The sequence below is a fragment of the Lampetra planeri genome, chromosome 8, assembly GCF_965212315.1.
Source record: "Lampetra planeri chromosome 8, kcLamPlan1.2.h2, whole genome shotgun sequence".
NCBI classification, from domain to species: Eukaryota; Metazoa; Chordata; class Hyperoartia; order Petromyzontiformes; family Petromyzontidae; genus Lampetra; species Lampetra planeri.
In genome coordinates this window covers 2,210,221-2,230,626 of record NC_136114.1, presented here as the reverse complement: position 1 = coordinate 2,230,626, position 20,406 = coordinate 2,210,221, and the positions used below count along the sequence as shown (strand labels likewise).

At 45.6% G+C, this 20,406-nt stretch overlaps 1 protein-coding gene across 7 annotated transcripts in view; it reads left to right on the top strand.

The window, feature by feature from the left end:
* The first annotated feature begins 414 nt into the window (after positions 1-414).
* LOC144720208 (adhesion G protein-coupled receptor B3-like) overlaps positions 415-20,406 on the top strand; it is a 104,370-nt gene continuing 84,378 nt past the window's right edge. For 5 of the 7 annotated variants that reach the window (XM_078596722.1, XM_078596717.1, XM_078596718.1 and 2 more), the window contains exons 1-5: positions 416-821; positions 6,351-6,515; positions 8,730-8,894; positions 12,349-12,450; positions 14,701-14,807. In XM_078596722.1, coding sequence (XP_078452848.1) covers positions 614-821; positions 6,351-6,515; positions 8,730-8,894; positions 12,349-12,450; positions 14,701-14,807 — 747 coding nt within the window. In that variant the 5' untranslated portion in view covers positions 416-613. Of the gene's footprint in view, positions 822-6,350; positions 6,516-8,729; positions 8,895-12,348; positions 12,451-14,700; positions 14,808-20,406 lie in introns of all 7 variants that reach the window. The other 2 variants (XM_078596719.1, XM_078596716.1) reach the window with 2 other exon arrangements.

The window sequence follows — 20,406 nt, the reverse complement described above, 5'->3', positions numbered from 1 at the left end:
TACACTCTCTCTGGCTACACACTGTACATTACTCGGCTCGTGTAGACCTTCCTCTCTCTCTGGCTACACCTTGTACATTACTCTCCATTACTCTCCATTACTCTCCTCTCCGGGCTCTATCTCTGCACCTTCGTCTTCATTCCTAGATGGTTCCACTTCTCCCCCCTACTCCTCTGTGCATCACCTTATATATCCCTTCCTCCCGGGAGACGGAGCGGATGCGGACCTCAACGTCGGCACCGCTCCTCAGTTACCCAATCACCACGCGCTATCTCTACGATCCGTTTCCGCCCAGCGCGTGTTTCCACTCCTCGACCAATCACACCGCGCTGCCACCCGATCACTCCCTCTCAGCGCGTCACCGGCACACAGCCAATCAGCAGCACTACCCCCACCCGCGCGCTGACGCCTGCTCCTCCCCGTCAGCGCGCGTCACCACACACACACACACGTACATACGCGCTGGCACACGACGTATACCCCCAGCGCGTATCACCACTACATGTGTAACGCAGTACACGACAAGTGTGTGAGTGGCCCCTGTGTGTGCGCGTGTGGCTGTACACAGAATGTGTATTAGTGGGCCCTGTGTGCGTGTAGCACAGTACACAGAATGTGTGTGAGTGGTCCTCGTGTGTGGGTTTCGTGTGTGGCAGTGCACGGAGTGTGGGGGGAGTGGTCCCCGTGGTCCCTCTGCTCCTACACGTGTGGCCGGGGCCTGCGCACTCGCATGCGCCACTGCTCCGTCCCCCAGCACGGGGGGAGCTCCTGCGAGGGGCCCTACAACCAGACCAAGGTTTGCAACATCGCCCTCTGCCCTGGTGAGCACCCCACATGTCTCAGCGTTTTGCATCGTGAGTCTGTCATGAAATTAAAATCAGATTAGTCCAGAAGCCATTTCTCCGCCACGGAAAATAGGAGACGGTTGTCATTGCCTTACGTGCTCTCCCCACAAACCTCCCGTGCTTGGAGCACTAAAAGAATAACATGCCATTATGCTTTGTATTTTTAGGTTATTTTATATAGATATAAATCATATTCTGCCGAAGGGAGTATTTAATAGGAGCACACATCGAAAGTTAGAACGATTTTAAGTGAACCTTGTTGGTTTTGTGTATCCGTTTCTCTCACCCCTTCGGTGTTACTGTCGGTTCTTTATCCTCCAAACCTCTTCCACCGTTTCAATTCAATTGAATATTCATTTGTTACACGGACAATCCCCTTTAACCAGTTACCCAGCTAAATTCAATGGCAACAGTGTGCAGCAGACACGAATTGGAAGTTAGAAGAGCACAGCCAGCCAGGAAACTTGAAGAATGGGTTATTTGACAGTTCTATTAGTAAAAATTAATTGGAAATGGTTAATATCTAATTTAAATTTGATTGGTTGATCCTAATATGTAATGACACCTATTTAAGAAGCCGGGATAGGTGACACGTTTATTCTGACATCCTAGATTTAAATTCTGAATTTCCGGACCTCGTCCTGATTGCATTTGACGTAGTTTCAAAATAAACGTTGTATCTTACGGCTAATTTTGGTTGCGAGAATAGTTCTTCAACTTTCCGGTAAGCTGAAACAATAATTGGTGCGTTAAACTCTTGTTCGCTTGACAATTCAATTTATTTGGCTATGTCGGGTGGTGGAGGTTCTTAATAATGAAACAGGCCAGAACATGATGTGGCCTAACCCAAACATTTGTTATGAATCAGTCTGCCTAAGTTATGGTCTTCTTCTTTTGAATGGCCCATAAAAAGCAACTGTCAGAGATTCAGGTCTAAGTGACTAAGCCAATCAACCACGTTGTCTGAGAGTAGTGAATTGCAGATGCACCCACCCACTGCATTCACGTGTATATTTGGGGCAGTGTGAAGTCACATGGTCCATGGGTTGGAGTTTGTAGCAGCAGACGCACACAGTGAGAGTCTGATTTTTCCACTTATGCATTTAGGTATCCACATCTTCGGTGAATTGTGTGGATCCGGTTAAGCACTGCTCGTCATTTCTGCTATACTCTGGATAGTCTGATGATGGGGTCGCTAACCTATTTTTATTTTACTTGGTAAGGCCCACTGAGCTATATAGCTTTTTTTCAGAAGCAACTTGGCCACAAATAATAGCTCAACGAAGTGGCTTATCACGTGGAAATTTATAGCAGCCATCGAACAATGACGATCACTGCATTGCATGCTTTGGGATGCGCTTCTGTGGCCATCTCGATGACCTTCCTTCCAATATTAGGAAGCCACTGGAGCTGCGCATTATTTGTTTTATTATCTAGATTGAAAACTCATTTCTTTAAAATTGTGTTTGTATTTAGGTTGTTGACGTTTCACTGCACCTCCAATTAGTACGGTTGGCTATGTACAGTGCTAACAAATTTCAACATACATACTCTAAACGCACGTCAATTCTAAATGTGGAGGGAAAGCCGGAGGATACAAATCCACGAGACCACGGGGAAAGAGAACATGCAAACTCCAAATATACAGGCGTTGACAAGGTCGGGATCAAACCCAGACCATCCCACATAACCGGGGAGGTAGTTATTGCCTATAGTTTTTTTTCCACTGGCCAGAAGTCTTGGAAGAGGTAGAAATACCCACACTTTACCCCACCAAATATACATTTCTATCACTATCTATGTAATTCAAGGGTCATGACATTATATATGTTTCTGAATAGAGTACACGTGCCGTGGTGGAGCCATCAGCACATTGGACTTCCAATCCAGAGTGTGTGTGTGTATGTATGTTGAACTTATTTCACACCATACGTAGCCAACCGTGCTAATCGGACACGTGGGTTCGATCCCATCTCCTGGGGCAGCAGTTGAAACAATGGGGTAAGTTTCTCAAATCCCCCCCACAGCCTCTGTCTACCAAGCCATACAAATGGGTATCATCACAGTCGTTTCTGGTGGAGTAAAGTGTAGGTTCTCCGACCTCTTCCAAAACCTCTGGCCAGCATAGAGTAGGCCAATTGCCATATATAGGGGCTCTCTAGAGCCCCCTCTAGTTAAGGCCTTTTTTGCCACCAGTGGTGAGGGCCAACAATTGTAGGGCAGCATCTTCACCTATTGCACTGTTTGTTTATTTAATATAGTATTTTTTTCTGTTTTATCAACTTGCAGGCATCTGTGCATCTGCATGTAGCTGCACTCACACAGCTACGTTAATGTTATCGGATAAACAAAGGAGAATACAAGCATAACAATCTAAAAGTTTTGGTATAAGTAAATATTGTTCAAAATAGATTTGCACTTCAAATATATGCTTACGCAGCACTCTGAATGTTTTCATAATTTATAGCCAATTGAACGGATAATATGCAGGCTGTTTAAAAGTTATGTTAATTTAGATAAATTTTATTCACGCGCTCATGGTTAATGGAATATTTTCTCTCGGTGCACCAAGAATAATGATCAGATAGCCCCCAACAACAAACAAATAAGAATGCTCCCTACCACGACCATAAGTACTGCCTTAAAAACAGTAAAGGTGGGAATTGAGAATACGTTTGTCCCCTTTTATCTGGAAGGTGGGAATTCTTCAAAAAATACTCCCCCCCCCGTTCCCCCTCGAGGGCCACGCAAATTATTTCCGCGTCTGCGGGAATCATTCTCCGACGACAACCATGTTGTAGGTCAGGCGGGGGTGGAATTTGCAATGACAGAGCAGCTTCTTTTTTTGGAGGGGGAGGGAGGAGGAGGCGAATGGGAGGGAGAACCTTCCAACATTTTCCACCGCTCCGCAGATCGCCGCGATCAGAGACTGCCAAACGGTGGTTGTTGTGGGTAGAGTTGAGAGCCCCCACGCTCTGCCTGAGTGAACGTGAGGAAATGAACCACACAAGCGAGGATCAAGGAGAGGCGGTGTGTGGGAGCCACGGAAGATTGCACTACCGTGCCGGATGTGTGCGCGTGTGTGTGTGTGACCCGAGTTCCATTACCACTCACGGCCAACATCAGTGGCGATAGTCTGAACCGGGACTGGGCCTCCCCTAGGTCGACTCAGCCTCAAATGAGTACCTGGTGGCGGTGTGTAAACATCGCCACTGGGGAGGCAAAGGGGGGCGGGCGTGGTGTTGGCCAACCCCCCACCCCCCCCCCCCCGCTTGTGCTGTGCCGGCCTTCATAGGTGCTCGCTAACAGCACTTGCCAGGACAGTCTGTTAAGGCTATAGGGAGATCTTTGTCTTTTTGTTTGAATGAATAGCTGAGGATGTTACCACTTCTATATATTTTGTACGAAGCGGTGTTTTTTTTATCAATAGTCAGCTGCACAACAGTTTATGGGGAATCGTTACTCAGGCTCCTGACATATGTTGATGATGCAGGTTTGCTTCTGACAATCTTTGTTGGGGCATTGTAGTCATTTGGCGGCCCACGCTGGGTCAGGGACTGAGCCTTCAGGTGAGCTTTCACAAAACGAAGTTAATGGCATTGGTTAGAAGCGCCAATCATGTAAAAAGTTACTGTGTCAGTAGAAATAGAAAATCTAGTCGTGTGCACCGTGTGCAAAACACAGGGGTTGTGAGATGAAGCTCAATATATTTATTTTATTACCAGGGCACGTTTGATTAAAGTGTATTTTAACATGATGTATCTGACAAGCAAGGTCTTTGCAATTTTCTCTTAATGGTTTTATCTCTTCCTCTCTGTTGCCAACATATGTACTTTTTACAGTCGCTTTGAGAGTGCAGTTTGGCATTTAGCGGTCCTTGTGTGTGCGTGTTGCGGTTTACTGCTGAAACGGCTATGAAACGGTTGCGTACACGCTGTAGGGCCACGCTCCACGGAGGCGAGCTCCCGGAGCGCGGCTCAGTCCCAGGTCCTCCGCTGTTCTCCTCCAGTGAACACTTCTCCAAGTGCATGGCCCATAACCCGTGTTGCACGCGCGTCAGTGTGTTAACATTTCGTCGGATACATATACGTGGCAGTTATATTTCATAGCCCATTAGGCATTTTCCCAAGCGTTGAGTGTTTTTTTTATGAGTTATTTAAAATAACTGTTAAGTGTAATTGTACCCCAAAGCGCATATGTGCTTAGGCGCATTAGCCCTGGAAATTGGCGGGGTAGGTTTTGGTAGCGGTCGGCTTTTGCGGATTGTTTGGTTGTTGTGGAACGGTGAGGCTACAAGCACGGAAACGGGCAGGAAGTTCCCGCCGACAAAGGCTCTCTGGGAACCACGACGCCGTTTTATTCAGTCACAGGACAGTGGTATTTTTGCGAATCTTCAGCGTCAACTGTATCACATTTGCCCACTCTAATTTAAAATGATTGTTCAACTGATGCTCATTTATAGGTACTCGCATATTGTTGCTCGCGGATATTCTTCAGAGAATGCAAATAAAATCAGTTTGTCCTCCCCGTGACATGCCGGGCAGGTCATTGAGCCAGCGCTTGCCGAAGCCAGCCAAATACAAATTTTAAAGGATTGTGCGGGTGGGAGCCAAAATTGTGTTTTTTTTTCCACATGTATATTTTTCTTGACTCTGTCGGACATACGCTATCTCTGTAGGCGAGATAAAAGATATTTTTCTTATCAATAACAAAGAACATCACTCTATCCCACAAGATGTGCAGGCACGCAATGGAGTGCTTATGATTATGCTGAAAATGTAATGTAACATTGCACAATTCTCCATTTTATCATTTGTTTGAATAATGTGCCTCAGAGTGTTCATGTTCATGTACCATTAACTTTAGTTGTTAGGCCTTTCCTAATTAGTTACGTCACGTTTTTCCTCCCTGGTCACCATTTTCCAACCAATATAAATTGAACAACAGCGTTCCTCACTGCTAATAAAAAGTTAAGTGAAAGCATTACAAAGTTTTCCCTTGAACAATACACGACCCCGCCGTGTTCTGTGCAAAAATGAGGGCGCATGGCTGTGTGCATGTGTCTATGATGAAAAAAAATAAGAATAGGTTTTACCCTTTCTAGAAATAAAACAGGCATTAAGTCTGCATGAACGTACATACTTGTGGCAAAAGACAATACATGCATTACCAGAGCATGTTTGTTTACATGTTTTCCACAAGTGTGTGCTTAATGCAGACTTGATGCCTTGCAAAATATATCTATTTGGTGTTTGAACATCTTAACACCTCCCGTTTTATTGCCAGCGAGAGTAAAACCTCTTTCTTCATCATTGTTGATTATGCCAAAAAGGTCCTCACAGTACGAGTGTACGTTGAACTTCTTTCACACCATACGCAGCCAACCAATCAGAGGTGCGAAAGGCATTCAACGTCGGCACGCACGCACACCCTAGACTGGAGTACCACGGCAGCGTTCCTGGCGTGTGCGCGCGACCCCGACCGCGATGCCGTGTGGTGCCACAGTAGATGGGCAGTGGGCCGACTGGTCCAAGTGGAGCGCCTGCTCCGTGACGTGCGAGAACGGCACGCAGCAGAGGAGCCGCGAGTGCGTGGGGCCCATCTACGGAGGCACGGAGTGCGTGGGTCCCGGGACCGAGAACAGGCGGTGCGACAACAACCCCTGCCCAGGTGCGCCTTCACCCACCAAGTACCACCTCATGCCCACTCCGTGAAGGACAGTGCCCTTTACTCGAGCAGCCCGCAATCAGAGGGTCGCGAGAGTTTGTAATCCTTTCTGGAGGTTGACTCGGCCCATCATCCCCTCCAGGGTCAATAATAATAAATACTGTACTCGTTTGAGGGGAAGCCAAGAGTGGCTGTTTTTACAGATAAAACTCGCCCCCGCCAGATGAATGAGGAATTTCCACCACTGGCTCAAGGCTATCAACTGGGAATGATCAGTGCCTCAATGCGCGTTTGGAGAAAAAAATCACTCTGACTTGAATGTTGGAAAATTTCTAAATCTGCAGGAAGACAGAAGATGTGGAAACGATGTTAGAATTTATATTGTTACGTGCACAATTTGCTTGCATGGAAATGAGACATTTTTGTCACACTGCTTGCATTTTCGCACGCGTTTTCACCGTTTAAAAGTGAACATTGGTGTGGTCGTATTTTTAGCATGGAAGAAAAAAAAGATATCGAGGCAAAGGGTGTGCAAATCCAAATAACCCACAATATCCCCCCCCCAGAACATAAACTAAGCAGATCTAATTATTGGAAGCTGTGTGTCTTCAGCATTGATGTACAGAAAAAGCGTAAATGTCAGCATTGCAGATATGCAACGAAGTATTGACCCAAAGGCATGGTTCATTAGTGTGAGTCTTCTGCTTTCTCAATTACTCTGCTTTGATCTTAATACAGACACCGTTACACTGATAATTTGTCGCAGTCCTTTCAGAATATGTAAACCAGATAAATATGAGCAGCAGGCAAACAGTATGTCGCAGTTAAAAGGTTGCAATGACAGTTTTTGGTTAATGTTAAAGCCCCTTGTTTTAACTAAGCCGGACCGTTATGCAATGGTAAACATTGCAGCCGGTAATTGGTAGCGGCCATTTATTTACAACCAGCTAAGAGCTGAATTTTACGATGGGCAATTTTGGAGCGAGGGGTGGTAATGCGGCGATGAGGTCTGCCACAGCGCGTTACATTAAATATCCGTGTAGCTTCGAGACAGCGGATTAAACATTGATGATTCCGTGCACCGCTTGCATCGATGGTTGTCTTTCAAATGCGGCGCTGTTTCTTGTTCCCAAGGGGACTGGGAATGCATCACACCTTTTGTGGTTTTTCACCAGAATGATTCCCAATCTCTTGGGCCTCACTGTTTTTTGCCGTCCGTAAACATCGCGACATCCAATCCCACGCCCGGTGCTCGAGACGAGGCTCAGACGCCTCGATCGCGAACACGTTTGCATTGCACGCGTCGCGCGCGCAACCCGCGCAACTTCCAACGCGTTACTCCAGTCTGCAATCTTTGATCTGTACATAGCAGATGTTTTCTATCCAAATTGCTCACGATATAAATATTGAAATATATATGAAGTAACATACGTTTGATAGATTCCCACAAAATGAAAGTGATGTTCAACACTAACGGCGCTCGGTTAACTCTTTGAGAAACGTGGCTGCTGCTCCTGTTGCTGCTGTTATTGCTACTGATGCTCCTCTTACCACTGCTGCTGCTACTGATGCTGTTGTTGCTACTGATGCTCCTGTTGCCACTGCTGCTGCTACTGATGCTGTTGTTGCTACTGATGCTCCTGTTGCCACTGCTGCTGCTACTGATGCTGTTGTTGCTACTGATGCTCCTGTTACCACTGCTGCTGCTGATGCTGTTGTTGCTACTGATGCTCCTGTTGCCACTGCTGCTGCTACTGATGCTGTTGTTGCTACTGATGCTCCTGTTGCCACTGCTGTTGCTACTGATGCTGTTGTTGCTACTGATGCTCCTGTTGCAACTGCTGTTGCTACTGATGCTGTTGTTGCTACTGATGCTCCTGTTACCACTGCTGCTGCTGATGCTGTTGTTGCTACTGATGCTCCTGTTGCCACTGCTGCTGCTACTGATGCTGTTGTTGCTACTGATGCTCCTGTTGCCACTGCTGTTGCTACTGATTATGTTGTTGCTACTGATGCTCCTGTTGCAACTGCTGCTGCTACTGATGCTGTTGTTGCTACTGATGCTCCTGTTGCCACTGCTGCTGCTACTGATGCTGTTGTTGCTGCTTTTGTTGCTGCTGTTGCTACTGTTGCCGCTGCTGCCGCTGTTGCCACTGTTGCTTCTGTTGTTACCGTCGTTGCCGCTGCCGCCACGACTGCGCCTGCTGTTGGCGACAGTGGACGGCCGCTGGGGCGTGTGGGCGGCGTGGGGGGAGTGCTCCGCCACCTGCGGCGGTGGCCTGCGGTGGCGACAGCGCAAGTGCTGGGGCCCCTTCCACGGCGGCCGCCTGTGCCAGGGCGGCGACAAGGAGCCTGCCAACTGCACCAACCCGAGATGTCCAGGTGTGCTCACGCTCTCAAAGTAACGGAACACTTTTTGTCACAATTATTATTGCTACATAGCCGTTTTTTTTTGTTTTCTCCAGAAGCGACCTTCCCACAGCAAATGATGAGCCCAGTGATTGTCACGGTTGGCCTCACTGGATGGTTGCGCGAGGAGTTTAACGTGCTTCTATGTACGTGCATGTGGAATGTATAGCGGCCAAATACTTTGAACGCCACATTGATTCTAAATGTGGAGGGAAAAACTGGACCCGGAGAAAAATCCACGCGACCACAGGGAGAGAGAGAGACGCAAACTCCAAATATACAGCAGCAGGTGCCAGGGGTCGGGATTCGAACCCACGATCTCCTGCATACTAGACGAGGTAGTTAACATCTCCTAGCCACCGTGATGATGATGAGAGAGAGATACACAGTTAGTCGGTTGTGTGTGCTGGGGAAATGTGGATACACTCCTATCTCCTACAAGATGTCTGACCAGTGGTGGAAGAGTAGGCCGAATACCCCAGAGAGAGGGGCCCTCTCTCAAGATCCCTCGAGTGGAGGCCTTTCTGGCAGCAGGTCGTGTGAGGAAGGCAAAGAAGGGCTGCACCTTTACCTTTAGCTGGGATAAATGTGTTTCAGTGTCAGCGTTTGAAAAGTGCTTATTTTTTTATTAGTCTCAACTGCACAGATACTGTTGATCAAGCTGTATGGCCTGATCAACCAATTACTGGACAGACAGAAACCAACTACTGGACAGACAGAATCCATTTATGACCGGTGTGAATTCCAAAGGCAGGGTTGTCGGAGTTGCAGCAAGTTTGCTTGAGAATTTGCTGTTCACCGCTGCAACCGTATGATTTTGGACCATGTAATCAGTGCTCTAGCTCCAAAGCAAGGTTTAAGTGAGCACCTCACCTCATCTTAATTCCCATTGGGCCTGGTTCACGTTTTTTTTGCGAGCGTTTTTTAAAATCAAAAACGCAGAATGCTCACAGCCTCGTTTACAAGAGGCACAAACATGCATCTTTTTGTGCAACATTATATCAAGGGGCATTGATAGACGGGATGCCGTTGGCTCTGTCACTTTTTTATTTACACCGTAATAGTGAAATCCGTGGGAGATATTCGGGAGGGGGGGGGACTTATTCACCTGCTTCTGCGTCGGTTTGTTGTTGTTGTTGTTCCGTGTGAGACGGGAGACGCCGCAGTGCTGCAAGGTTGGGGGTCATGGGGGATGCCAGATACCTCGAGGCAATTAAGAGCAAGCGTTGATTTAAAGGAAATATTAAAATTGCACGCAGCAACTGAATTACTTCACGGGACACTTTAATTAAAAAAACGTAAACATCGAACAAATTGCTTTCTATCAGTGCTTGTTAATTATTAATTTTAGTATTCTAATTTAAAGGGAAATGCAACTTGATATATTTTGCATTTATTTAGATGGTTAAATAGCGGACACATGAATCTTAATTTTATTGTTTGAAAAATATATATGATAATTTTATATTATTTTTGCAAGTTTAAATTGTTGTTGAAGTGTAAAAATGTACGCTCTTTTTGGTTTACCGATTTACATATTCCGTTAGTGCTGTTGTTTTATTGTAAATTTAAATTACAGATAAATAACACCGATAATTAATAAACGTTAATCCTATTCATATTATTGGTTCTTTCGGTAAAGTCACGTAGAAGAGAAATAATAAAATATTTTGCCACATAATAAGATTATGTTTTTTATTATTTTATTAATCCATGCAGTCACGAAAGCTTTAAATCGGAACGTTAATCCTGCCTATACTTAAGATAATTTATGCAAGGGAGTGGGAGTACACTTTGACATGATAAGTTATTTTGGTTCTGAATATTATGCAAACCACTTTTTTATGTAACAGTTTGGGTGATAAGATTGACCCAGCAAAGGGTCGACAATGTGACCCAATTAGGACCGCCTCACAACTTGTTTCACTAATCACCATGTGTTCTATACTCAGCCGATTTTTTTAGAAGGCGTTTCAAATTAATTATTAACTCGAAATGGGTAATTATATTTTTAACTGTTGAAAAATATACGTGCATTGCACACTAAAGCTGCAAATGTATCACGAAATCTTCAGATGATAAATCGTCCAGTGGCACGCAGGGACGGCCACATTCGTTGTCCCACATTGAGTTATGAAAGTCTGCAGGATAATTCCTGGTTGGAGAGAATTGTAATTTGTATTTGCTACTTCATTTCCCGAAACATTTAAACCCGATATATGAGGGTGCATTAACTGTGGTGCTGCTGCTGTTATTGTTCACTTACTCTGTGTGCTGGAAAACAATAGAACTGCACATAATGTTAATTAATATTGTGGCTTCAAAATAAAAATATAGAATACGCTATTTTTTTTCTGGCAATGGCATGTTTTTCATAGCACGTTAAACAGAGAAGCCAGTGGACAAAAAGAGTTGGAGACTACATTTCACTCCATGAGGCATGGTGATTTCTTATGCCCGTTTTTTTTTGGGGCATATTAGTTACTTAATAGTAGCTATTTGGTGACAAACTCATCGATACTCAAACAATATTATGACTAAATTATCTTACTTTGTGGCCTCCCACTGCATTGGAGAAACTGGTAAACGCCTCAGTGTTGGTTTCGCGAAAGCTATTCTGCCTGCTCTCTGTGCAGACAGGGTCCACACCAGTGGCTCATCACTCCCAACAGCGTAGACCGTAGCCCTAATGACGTGTCGGTGCATGGCCTTGTCTAGATCGCTGGTGGGAATGAGACTAGAAAAAGGACAGAAGGCCACCTCATATTTAAACTCAATACTATGCAGAGCTATGCAGAAGGGCCATTGCCAGAAAAGGTCGCCTATTTTATGTATATTTTTTTTATTTTAAAGCCACAGTGTTATTGCTTGTTAATGTGTTGAGTTTTATGTAATTGTGCTCGTGCACCACTGCCAATGAAGCAGCAGCAGGAGCTCCATCGCCAAATAATTTGACAGCAAAAAAAACTGTTGGTCACGTAATAGACGTAGGTTCACGTTAAATAACAACAAGGTGGAATCAATTATCTCGTATTTACGTAACACCATGTTGCGTAATAGCTTGCCGTGCAATAATTAGAATGCATTATGAATCCGATGAATGAGATTTTGATTTTATTGGTGGTCCGCATCAGATCAGCTTGGAATCACGTTGGGGCCTGATGGAGTCCTATGTGATCAGGGTCATTCATATGGAAGCCACGCACCCTCAGTAGTTACTTGGTTGGTGTCCTTACTGTCGTGATTCAGCCCTTAAATTATCACTTATTGTGGGCATCAACCATAGATAAATAAAAAAAGTTGATTGCGCATGCTGGGCCCTAAATCACGGAAGTCTAATTATAACCCCGATTTATGAATAACGGTATTTGCCGCAAATAACGAGGTTAGTAAATACATTTTGTCTTCTGTTTGGCAATGTATGCAGAGCCCTATGAGATGTGTGCCGAAGAGGTGAGCGCTTCCATCTTGTGGAAGGAGACTGAAGCCCAGAGTGTAGCAGTGAGCCGATGTCCACCAGATGCCACAGGTACACACACCACTGGCACCATGAACACCAGATGCCACAGGTACACACACCACTGGCACCATGAACACCAGATTTCACAGGTACACACACCACTGGCACCATGAACACCAGATTTCACAGGTACACACACCACTGGCACCATGAACACCAGATTTCACAGGTACACACACCACTGACACCATGAACACCAGATGTCACAGGTACACACACCACTGGCACCATGAACACCAGATGCCACAAGTACACACATCACTGGCACCATGAACACCGGATGCCACAGGTACACACACCACTGGCACCATGAACACCAGATGCAACAGGTACACACACCACTGGCACCATGAACACCAGATGCCACAGGTACACACACCACTGGCACCATGAACACCAGATGCAACAGGTACACACACCACTGGCACCATGAACACCAGATGCCACAGGTACACACACCACTGGCACCATGAACACCAGATTTCACAGGTACACACACCACTGGCACCATGAACACCAGATTTCACAGGTACACACACCACTGGCACCATGAACACCAGATGCCACAGGTACACACACCACTGACACCATGAACACCAGATGCCACAAGTACACACATCACTGGCACCATGAACACCGGATGCCACAGGTACACACACCACTGGCACCATGAACACCAGATGCCACAGGTCCACACACCACTGGCATGATGAACACCAGATGCCACAGGTACACACACCACTGACACCATGAACACCAGATGCCACAGGTACACACACCACTGGCACCATGAACACCAGATGCCACAGGTACACATACCACTGGCACCATGAACACCAGATGCCACAAGTACACACATCACTGGCACCATGAACACCAGATGCCACAGGTACACACACCACTGGCACCATGAACACCAGATGCCACAGGTACACACACCACTGGCATCATGAACACCAGATGCCACAGGTACACACACCACTGACACCATGAACACCAGATGCCACAGGTACACACACCACTGGCACCATGAACACCAGATGCCACAGGTACACATACCACTGGCACCATGAACACCAGATGTCACAGGTACACACACCACTGGCACCATAAAATCCGCGTGATCTGGAGTGTTCTACACACCGTTTTAGCAGAAGTGTCTTAAATCCCTCGCAACTCTGTCCACCCAGCAGTTGAAATGAGTACGTACACCAGAGTTAAGTCGATCAGCAGGTCAAATGTGGTGAGGGAAAGCATGGATTCTCCCACATCTTCCAAGGGTATCTGACCAGTTTGGAAGAGTAGGCCAAATGCCCTTCAAGATGGCTCCAGAGAGCTCCCTCCAGTGGAGTTCTTTCCACCAGCGGTGGCGTCAACAAGCACTTGCAGGGCTGCTCTTGTGCCTATACCATTTCTAAAATGTAAATTTGAGTTTTCTATGAACGAATTCAAAACATAAATATACAACCCTTTTTTAATTCCTTATGTGTTGGGAACGGCTGTTTGTTTGAACCTGAAATTTGCAAGGTATATCATGAAGTGCGCAAATCAAGTCTCCTTTTTTTGCTATTTACCTTCCAGGAATAAATAGGCAACCGGAACGTACAGAATTATAAGCTAGCATCATAACAGGACAACTGACACATACATAATCCCCTGGAAACATTTGTGTCCCAGAAATAAAAGATTTAATTGCCTTAGCCATTTTGGATTATTTGGTGCCCTGGGGTACCGCAATCAGGATCAGTTGATCCAGCTCGCGATTATCTGTATCTGTCTTCCAACATTATCCGGTGGTCCTGGGTTGATCCGGTAAAACTGCTCCAGAGACTGTAACCAGTCCGGCGATCGGCACCATGTGTGTGACAATTATTTTTTAGGTATGCTTGAATCAGTGTAAAATATATATTATTATATAATATTATATATTGTCACACACTGTATTTGCTTTCATCTCATTTGGTGTTTGCGACCAAGATAAACTGGTAACGTGAGCATGGGGGCACACCGGCGACTGCTTCAGAGGCAGTCTCGTGTGGAATTATCTCGAAGATGGCAACGGTGGTTGAAAGTTGTGACTGCAAGAAACGTTGTCGCTGCACGCGATGTCCCACACCTCACTGCGCGAATTTGCTTTTGTACAGGTATTTTTGATGGAAATTAAAATGAGGTTAATCATTTAAATGATACTTGACTGCAAACATTATTTGTGACTTGGTTGATAATTGTATTTTTTAGTGAGCTTCGACTATTTTGCAGGTGTGGTGAGGAGGAAATGCTCACTGTCTGAGAATGGAACTGCGTTGTGGGAATATCCAAGTTTTTCCAAGTGCATCTCCCTGGAACTGCAGACAGTCCTCCAATCGGTATGATTTATTTGTTTCCAAAGCGCTGGCATGCTTCATGACGAATGCACCTTAAAACAATTACATTGTGCAATCTAAACGCGGTGGAGAAGCTAAATCTTCAATTGGCACATAAATTAGCACGAAGTGAATGAGTGTTACTCCTGTGCCTCTTGCCTCAGTGCAAGGCTACAGTGGCAGGAAGGAGCTGTTAATAAGGGGGCCTGTCTCACCCATCGAGAAATCCTGTCGCCGCAGTCAGCCTCTTGCCACAAGAGGTCCCCTTTGCAGTGAGAGAGTAATAAAGGTGTAGAGACGTAAATAGCGTCTCTACGGCGTATAAGACGACTACAACCACAACTGGTAAATAAGTGACGTGGTGGGGAGGCAGGCCCTACAGAGCAGGGTTCCGTCCCAGAGAGAGCGAGAGGGGAGGACGTGCTGACACGGAGTAGTGAAGGGGGCCCGGAAACGGGGCACGGAGGACACGTGACGCTGGCTCCGGTTCCATCGCGAGAGACCGAGAAGGGGGCGTGGCCGGAGGTGGAGCGAGGCCACGCCCGGGAGGATAAGAGGGACGGGGGCAGAGTGGATTGGGGTGGTCTGGCGAGACGAGCTGACCGTGTGGCGTTGCTTCGGGGGTCTTGGAGCGTCGGTCGTCTGGGACTCAGTTTACATAGAGTGCCCTTTGGGGGTCTAGAATAACCCCGAGTATTGTTAACCCGTAGCCCTGTTCAGTTGTTAATAAATCGTGGTGCCTCCAGACTTCTGTGTGTGCCTCGTGAGACACACACTACAAAGGGACTGTGCGTTGAGTGGTGAGTACGAGCTGCACGAATGCTTGACTACCTTTTCGTGATGGCACACTTATGCCCCCCCCCCCACACATACAAGACAAAAGCAAAGACCCCCCAACCCCCCCCCCCCCTATATCCTTACACAGACTGTTGGGGCATTCGCTGTTAGCGACCACTACGAAGGTTGGGTCAGCCAGCACACGAGGGGCTGGTGTGGCTGGCATCACGCCTGGCCAGCTTTGTCTTCCCAATGGTGATTTGTTCACACCGTACCAGATACTAAGTTAAGGCTGAGTCGACCTAGGGGAGGCCCATGACCGGTTCAGATGTGTACTGATGTTGACTGTGTGGGATCGGGTCACTGGGTTCATAGGACAGCCGTCTACCTCAACACACTACCGCTCCCCACACAAACGCAGGCAGATTTGCATCAACATGTGAATGAATGTTGCTTCCTGTCTGTACAATCGTACACACACCTGCTTATTTGAACTGCCCATATAGGACTCACCACTGTGATCTCTACATTGGGTCAAACTTAACATCTCTGAATGTTCGACGGCTTGTGCACCAGATCTTATTTATTCATGATGTACTTGCAAAAAAATCCGCAGATTACCTGCTGGATCTCATCTCTGTTTCAAAGAACAAATTTGACCTAAGGTCTACACTCATTTACCAGCTTAACATTCCCTATTGCCGTACATATACTGGAGGAAGGGCCTTTGCTATTGATGCCCCCAGGGTCTGGAATGCTGTTGCCAATAAATTGAAACTTGAGTCACTACCTATGAGATCTTCACTAAAAACTGCTCTAGAGGAGTTGTACACCCCTAGCTGCCAGTGCTATTCAGTGGCCTAAAATAAAATGTTTCGCTCCGGATGATCGCTACAAAGTATGACCTGTGTTTTGATTTAGTGTGCTGATCTGAAAGGTGCATTGAAAAATTATAATACTCCTATTGATGCTCCTGCTGTTGTGCAGTGGCTCATGCAGCCAGCTATGGCTGCAAGGTTTTGGTAGTACATGTTTATGCCATTTATTGTGAAAACTCCGTCACAGTTCCTATGATTGCTTTTTCATTGCTTTCATGGCTTTATTTTGGTGATTTCGAAAAGTGTATTGGTTTAGCCATGTTTGTTTGTTGTAGTACAGAGTTAGACTGATGGCCTTAATCTAAGTTGTCTTATGGTTGTTGTTGTTGTTTGACTTGCATCCCACTGGGATTTTTGCACACAGCGTTGGTGTACGGTGTTATTTTCTGCAATATTTTGCTGTCTTTTCTTGGATTTTCTGTTTGCACTTAGTCACATATTCACTTTAAGATGTTTTTTGTTCATGTTTTTGTTTTTTGTTTGTTGCGGTTCCACCCGATTCAAGAGCCGAATGGCTCACAGGGCTATACCTAATAAATGAACTTGAACTTGAACTTATGCAGCATATGATCCTCATGGCGGTACCCCGGGGTACCAAATAATACAAAATGGCTGAGGCAATTAAATATTTTATTTCTGGGACACTATTTTTTCCAGGGGTATACTTAACTCCGTGACTGGGGTACCAATCATTCCGAAATCAGTGCTAGTCCGCGATGTCGAAACGCAGCGAGGACGATTGCGCTGAAACCCCAAACGCTCAGATGCTCCATATTGCATCATGTACAGCTCGTCGAGATGAGCCAATTGCCGCATCGCCGACCATAAAAAGACAAAAAATTACTGCATCACGGACATTGTGCGAGAGCCGTGGTACTATGGTGCCCCGGGGTATCGCCATAAGGTTAATTTCACAACTTGGACATGCAACGGTAGGGGTGGGGGTGGTTTTGCGTAAAGAGAATGGCATAGGAGGAGGAGGGGTTATAGTAAAATTGGACACGACGCTCAACATTGAGAGAGGTGCAGACAGGGAGAGGCCGAGTTAGATATAGAGTGAGACACCGAGTGAGACGGAGTCAGACACCGATTGAGACATGGATTGAGACACGGTCTCACTCGGAGTGAGACACAGAGTGAGACACCGAGTGAGACACCAATGCACATGGAGTCTCGGGAGTCCACGAGGCTCCATGTGCAGCGGCCTCACAGGTGGCCACGGGGAAGAGGCCGTCGCGTTCCACAGTGATGGCCATCGCTACTAAACCCAGCTGCTGCTACCCACCCTGCTCTTTGGGGTATATTAATAGCAATTTGGGTTGTTTTAAAATTTTTACCTAACTACTACTCTGATAATTTCGTACCTTGAAATGTTTTTTCGATATACTGCCTATAAGTTTGAAAAACGTGAAATAATTTTACAAATTTTAATAACTGGGGAATTGCGACTTTAATTACAGGTTTAATTACACGATGTAACACAATTTTTGTTCCTGGGTAGTAAGTATTATTTCCTCATTGGTAATGCCTAAAAAGTATAGAAAATGGCTATTATTCCCCACAAACTTTGCTTTTGTGACCAGGACACTGATATTTTGAAATTTGTCTATTTTCAATGAGAAAACCGGCGAATTTGTGTTTTTTCGTTCTCAAAGTCAGAAAACAACACCATATGAATCAAAATTAACTGTATTTATACTAAAGTAATACAAAAATGACAACAAAAGATATAGAAGTGAGTAGTTTTTAGAGATTTATGATTATACTGTAAATCACTTTCACGAATCAGCCCCCAAATGTCGTCTCCCATCATGTTCTCGTGATACTGTCCTTGGTAGCGGCGTTCAAAGTCCAATATATCCTGGTGGAAGCGCTCGCCTTGCTCCTCCGAGTACGTTCCCATGTTCTCCTTGAATTTATCAAGATGAGCATCAAGGATATGGACTTTGAGGGACATCCTACAGCCCATTGTGCCGTAGTTCTTCACCTGAGTCACAACCAGCTCCACATAGTTTTCGACCTTGGGATTGATCAGGAAGCCACGAACCACTGATTCTTCAAGCAGCTTTCTCCTTACTAGTGAGCTTCTTGGGGAATCATTGCACTCCAGGATCTTCTTTATCTGTGGTTCGATGAAGACACCGCCTTTGATCTTTGCCTCAGACAGCTGAGGGAAGAATTTTTGAAAGTACTTGAACCCTGCCGACTCCTTATCTACAACTCTGTCAAATTGTTCCATAAGGCCTAATTTGATGTGCAGTGGTGCTATTAGCACCTTCCGGGGGTCCACCAGTGGCTCCCACTTGACATTGTTCCTCCTCACAGAAAACTCGGTGTGCTGTGGTCAGTCCCGCCTGTGGTAGTGTGCCTTGGTGTCGCTGCTGTCCCAAAGGCAAATATAGCAGGAAAACTTGGTAAAACCGCCTAGGAGACCCATCAGGAATGCCACCATTTTGAAGTCTCCGATGACCTCCCAGCCGTACTCATCATACTTCAAGGCATCCAGCAAGGTCTTGATGCTGTTGTAATCCTCGTTGAGGTGCACCGAGTGAGCCAGGGGAAGAGATGGGTACTTGTTACCATTATGGAGCAGAAGCAGAGCTCATCTGATGGGTGAAGAAACTGCAAAAAGGTTGGTGATGCTTCCTCTAATCTGCGACTTGCACACTTTCAACCAACAAGTTCCACTGCTTGAACCTAGATGTCAAAAGCTCGGCATTCGACTTGGTGACACCAAGATCTCTGATCAAGTCTTTGAGGTCTTTTTTGGTGGGGTAGTATAGGTTTCTCTCCTCAGCTCCACCTCTGAAATATCATCTAGATCTACAACGTCTTCCTCGCTCTCTGACTTGCTGCTCTCTTCTAAAGACGGCTGCTCTCTCTCTGGAAGAGTGGGTACGGGGAGCTCATGGCAGTGTGTCACCAGGGCGATGGATGAAGGAAGGTCCAGATACGTGATAGCAGGTGCATTCTTGCCAGTCCGACGTTTGGAAGGGTCCACCATGCAGAAGTAGCAGTTGCTTGAGTGGTCAGGGGGTTCCCGCCAAATTCTTGGGATAGTGAACTTCATGGCTCTCATTTCCCGTCTGTACTATCCTACAAAAAGACATATATATTTTTTCAATAACATTGAAAATTGTAAAACATTTTAAAATTAACAACTTTTACAATTTTACAATTTTTTACAAATTTTGTTACGTAAAATTCCGAGCAACAATTGTCCATCTACCTTCCAGAGTTTTTTTTGCATTGCTCGCAGGTGAAATTAGGTGCCCAGGGTTTGGCTTTATCCCCGACAGGCATGCTGAAATATGCCTTGTAGGCCTCACATATCTTAGCAGATGCTTCCACAGAGTACGTTTTCGCTATTGTCTTGATAAATTGGCCGTAGACGTAGCAAAACGTGTCTGCCAGATGCTTGCAGCCTCTTGATGCCATCTCAGAAAAATGCAGATATGTATCCACTTAGGCAGCTGAAACTAAACTGAACTGGTGGGCTTAAGGCCTTGCATGTATACTACTATTTATATTACTGGAAAGTTCTAGAATGTTCTAGATGTTACTCCAAGTTTACTCAGCACTGAATCTATCTGGAATGTTCTGGAAAATAGGTAAATTTCAAAATATCACTGTCCTGGTCACAAAAGCAAAGTTTGTAGGGCATAATATCATTTTCTCTACTTTTGAGGCATAAACAATTAGGAAATAACACTTACTCCCCAGGAACAAAAAAAAGGTTGTTACACAGTGTTATTAGCAAAATAAACCGACAGGGCTATCAGTGAGGAAATAACCCTCCATGTACCTACACTGGATATGGCACCATTACACACTCTCATATGTACACATGTATGCACGTGTTATTGCTCGCACAGAAACAGATGCACAACAGATAGTTTTGTACATTCATACAAATGCGCCTTCTTGATTTTACTACCTGGACACAT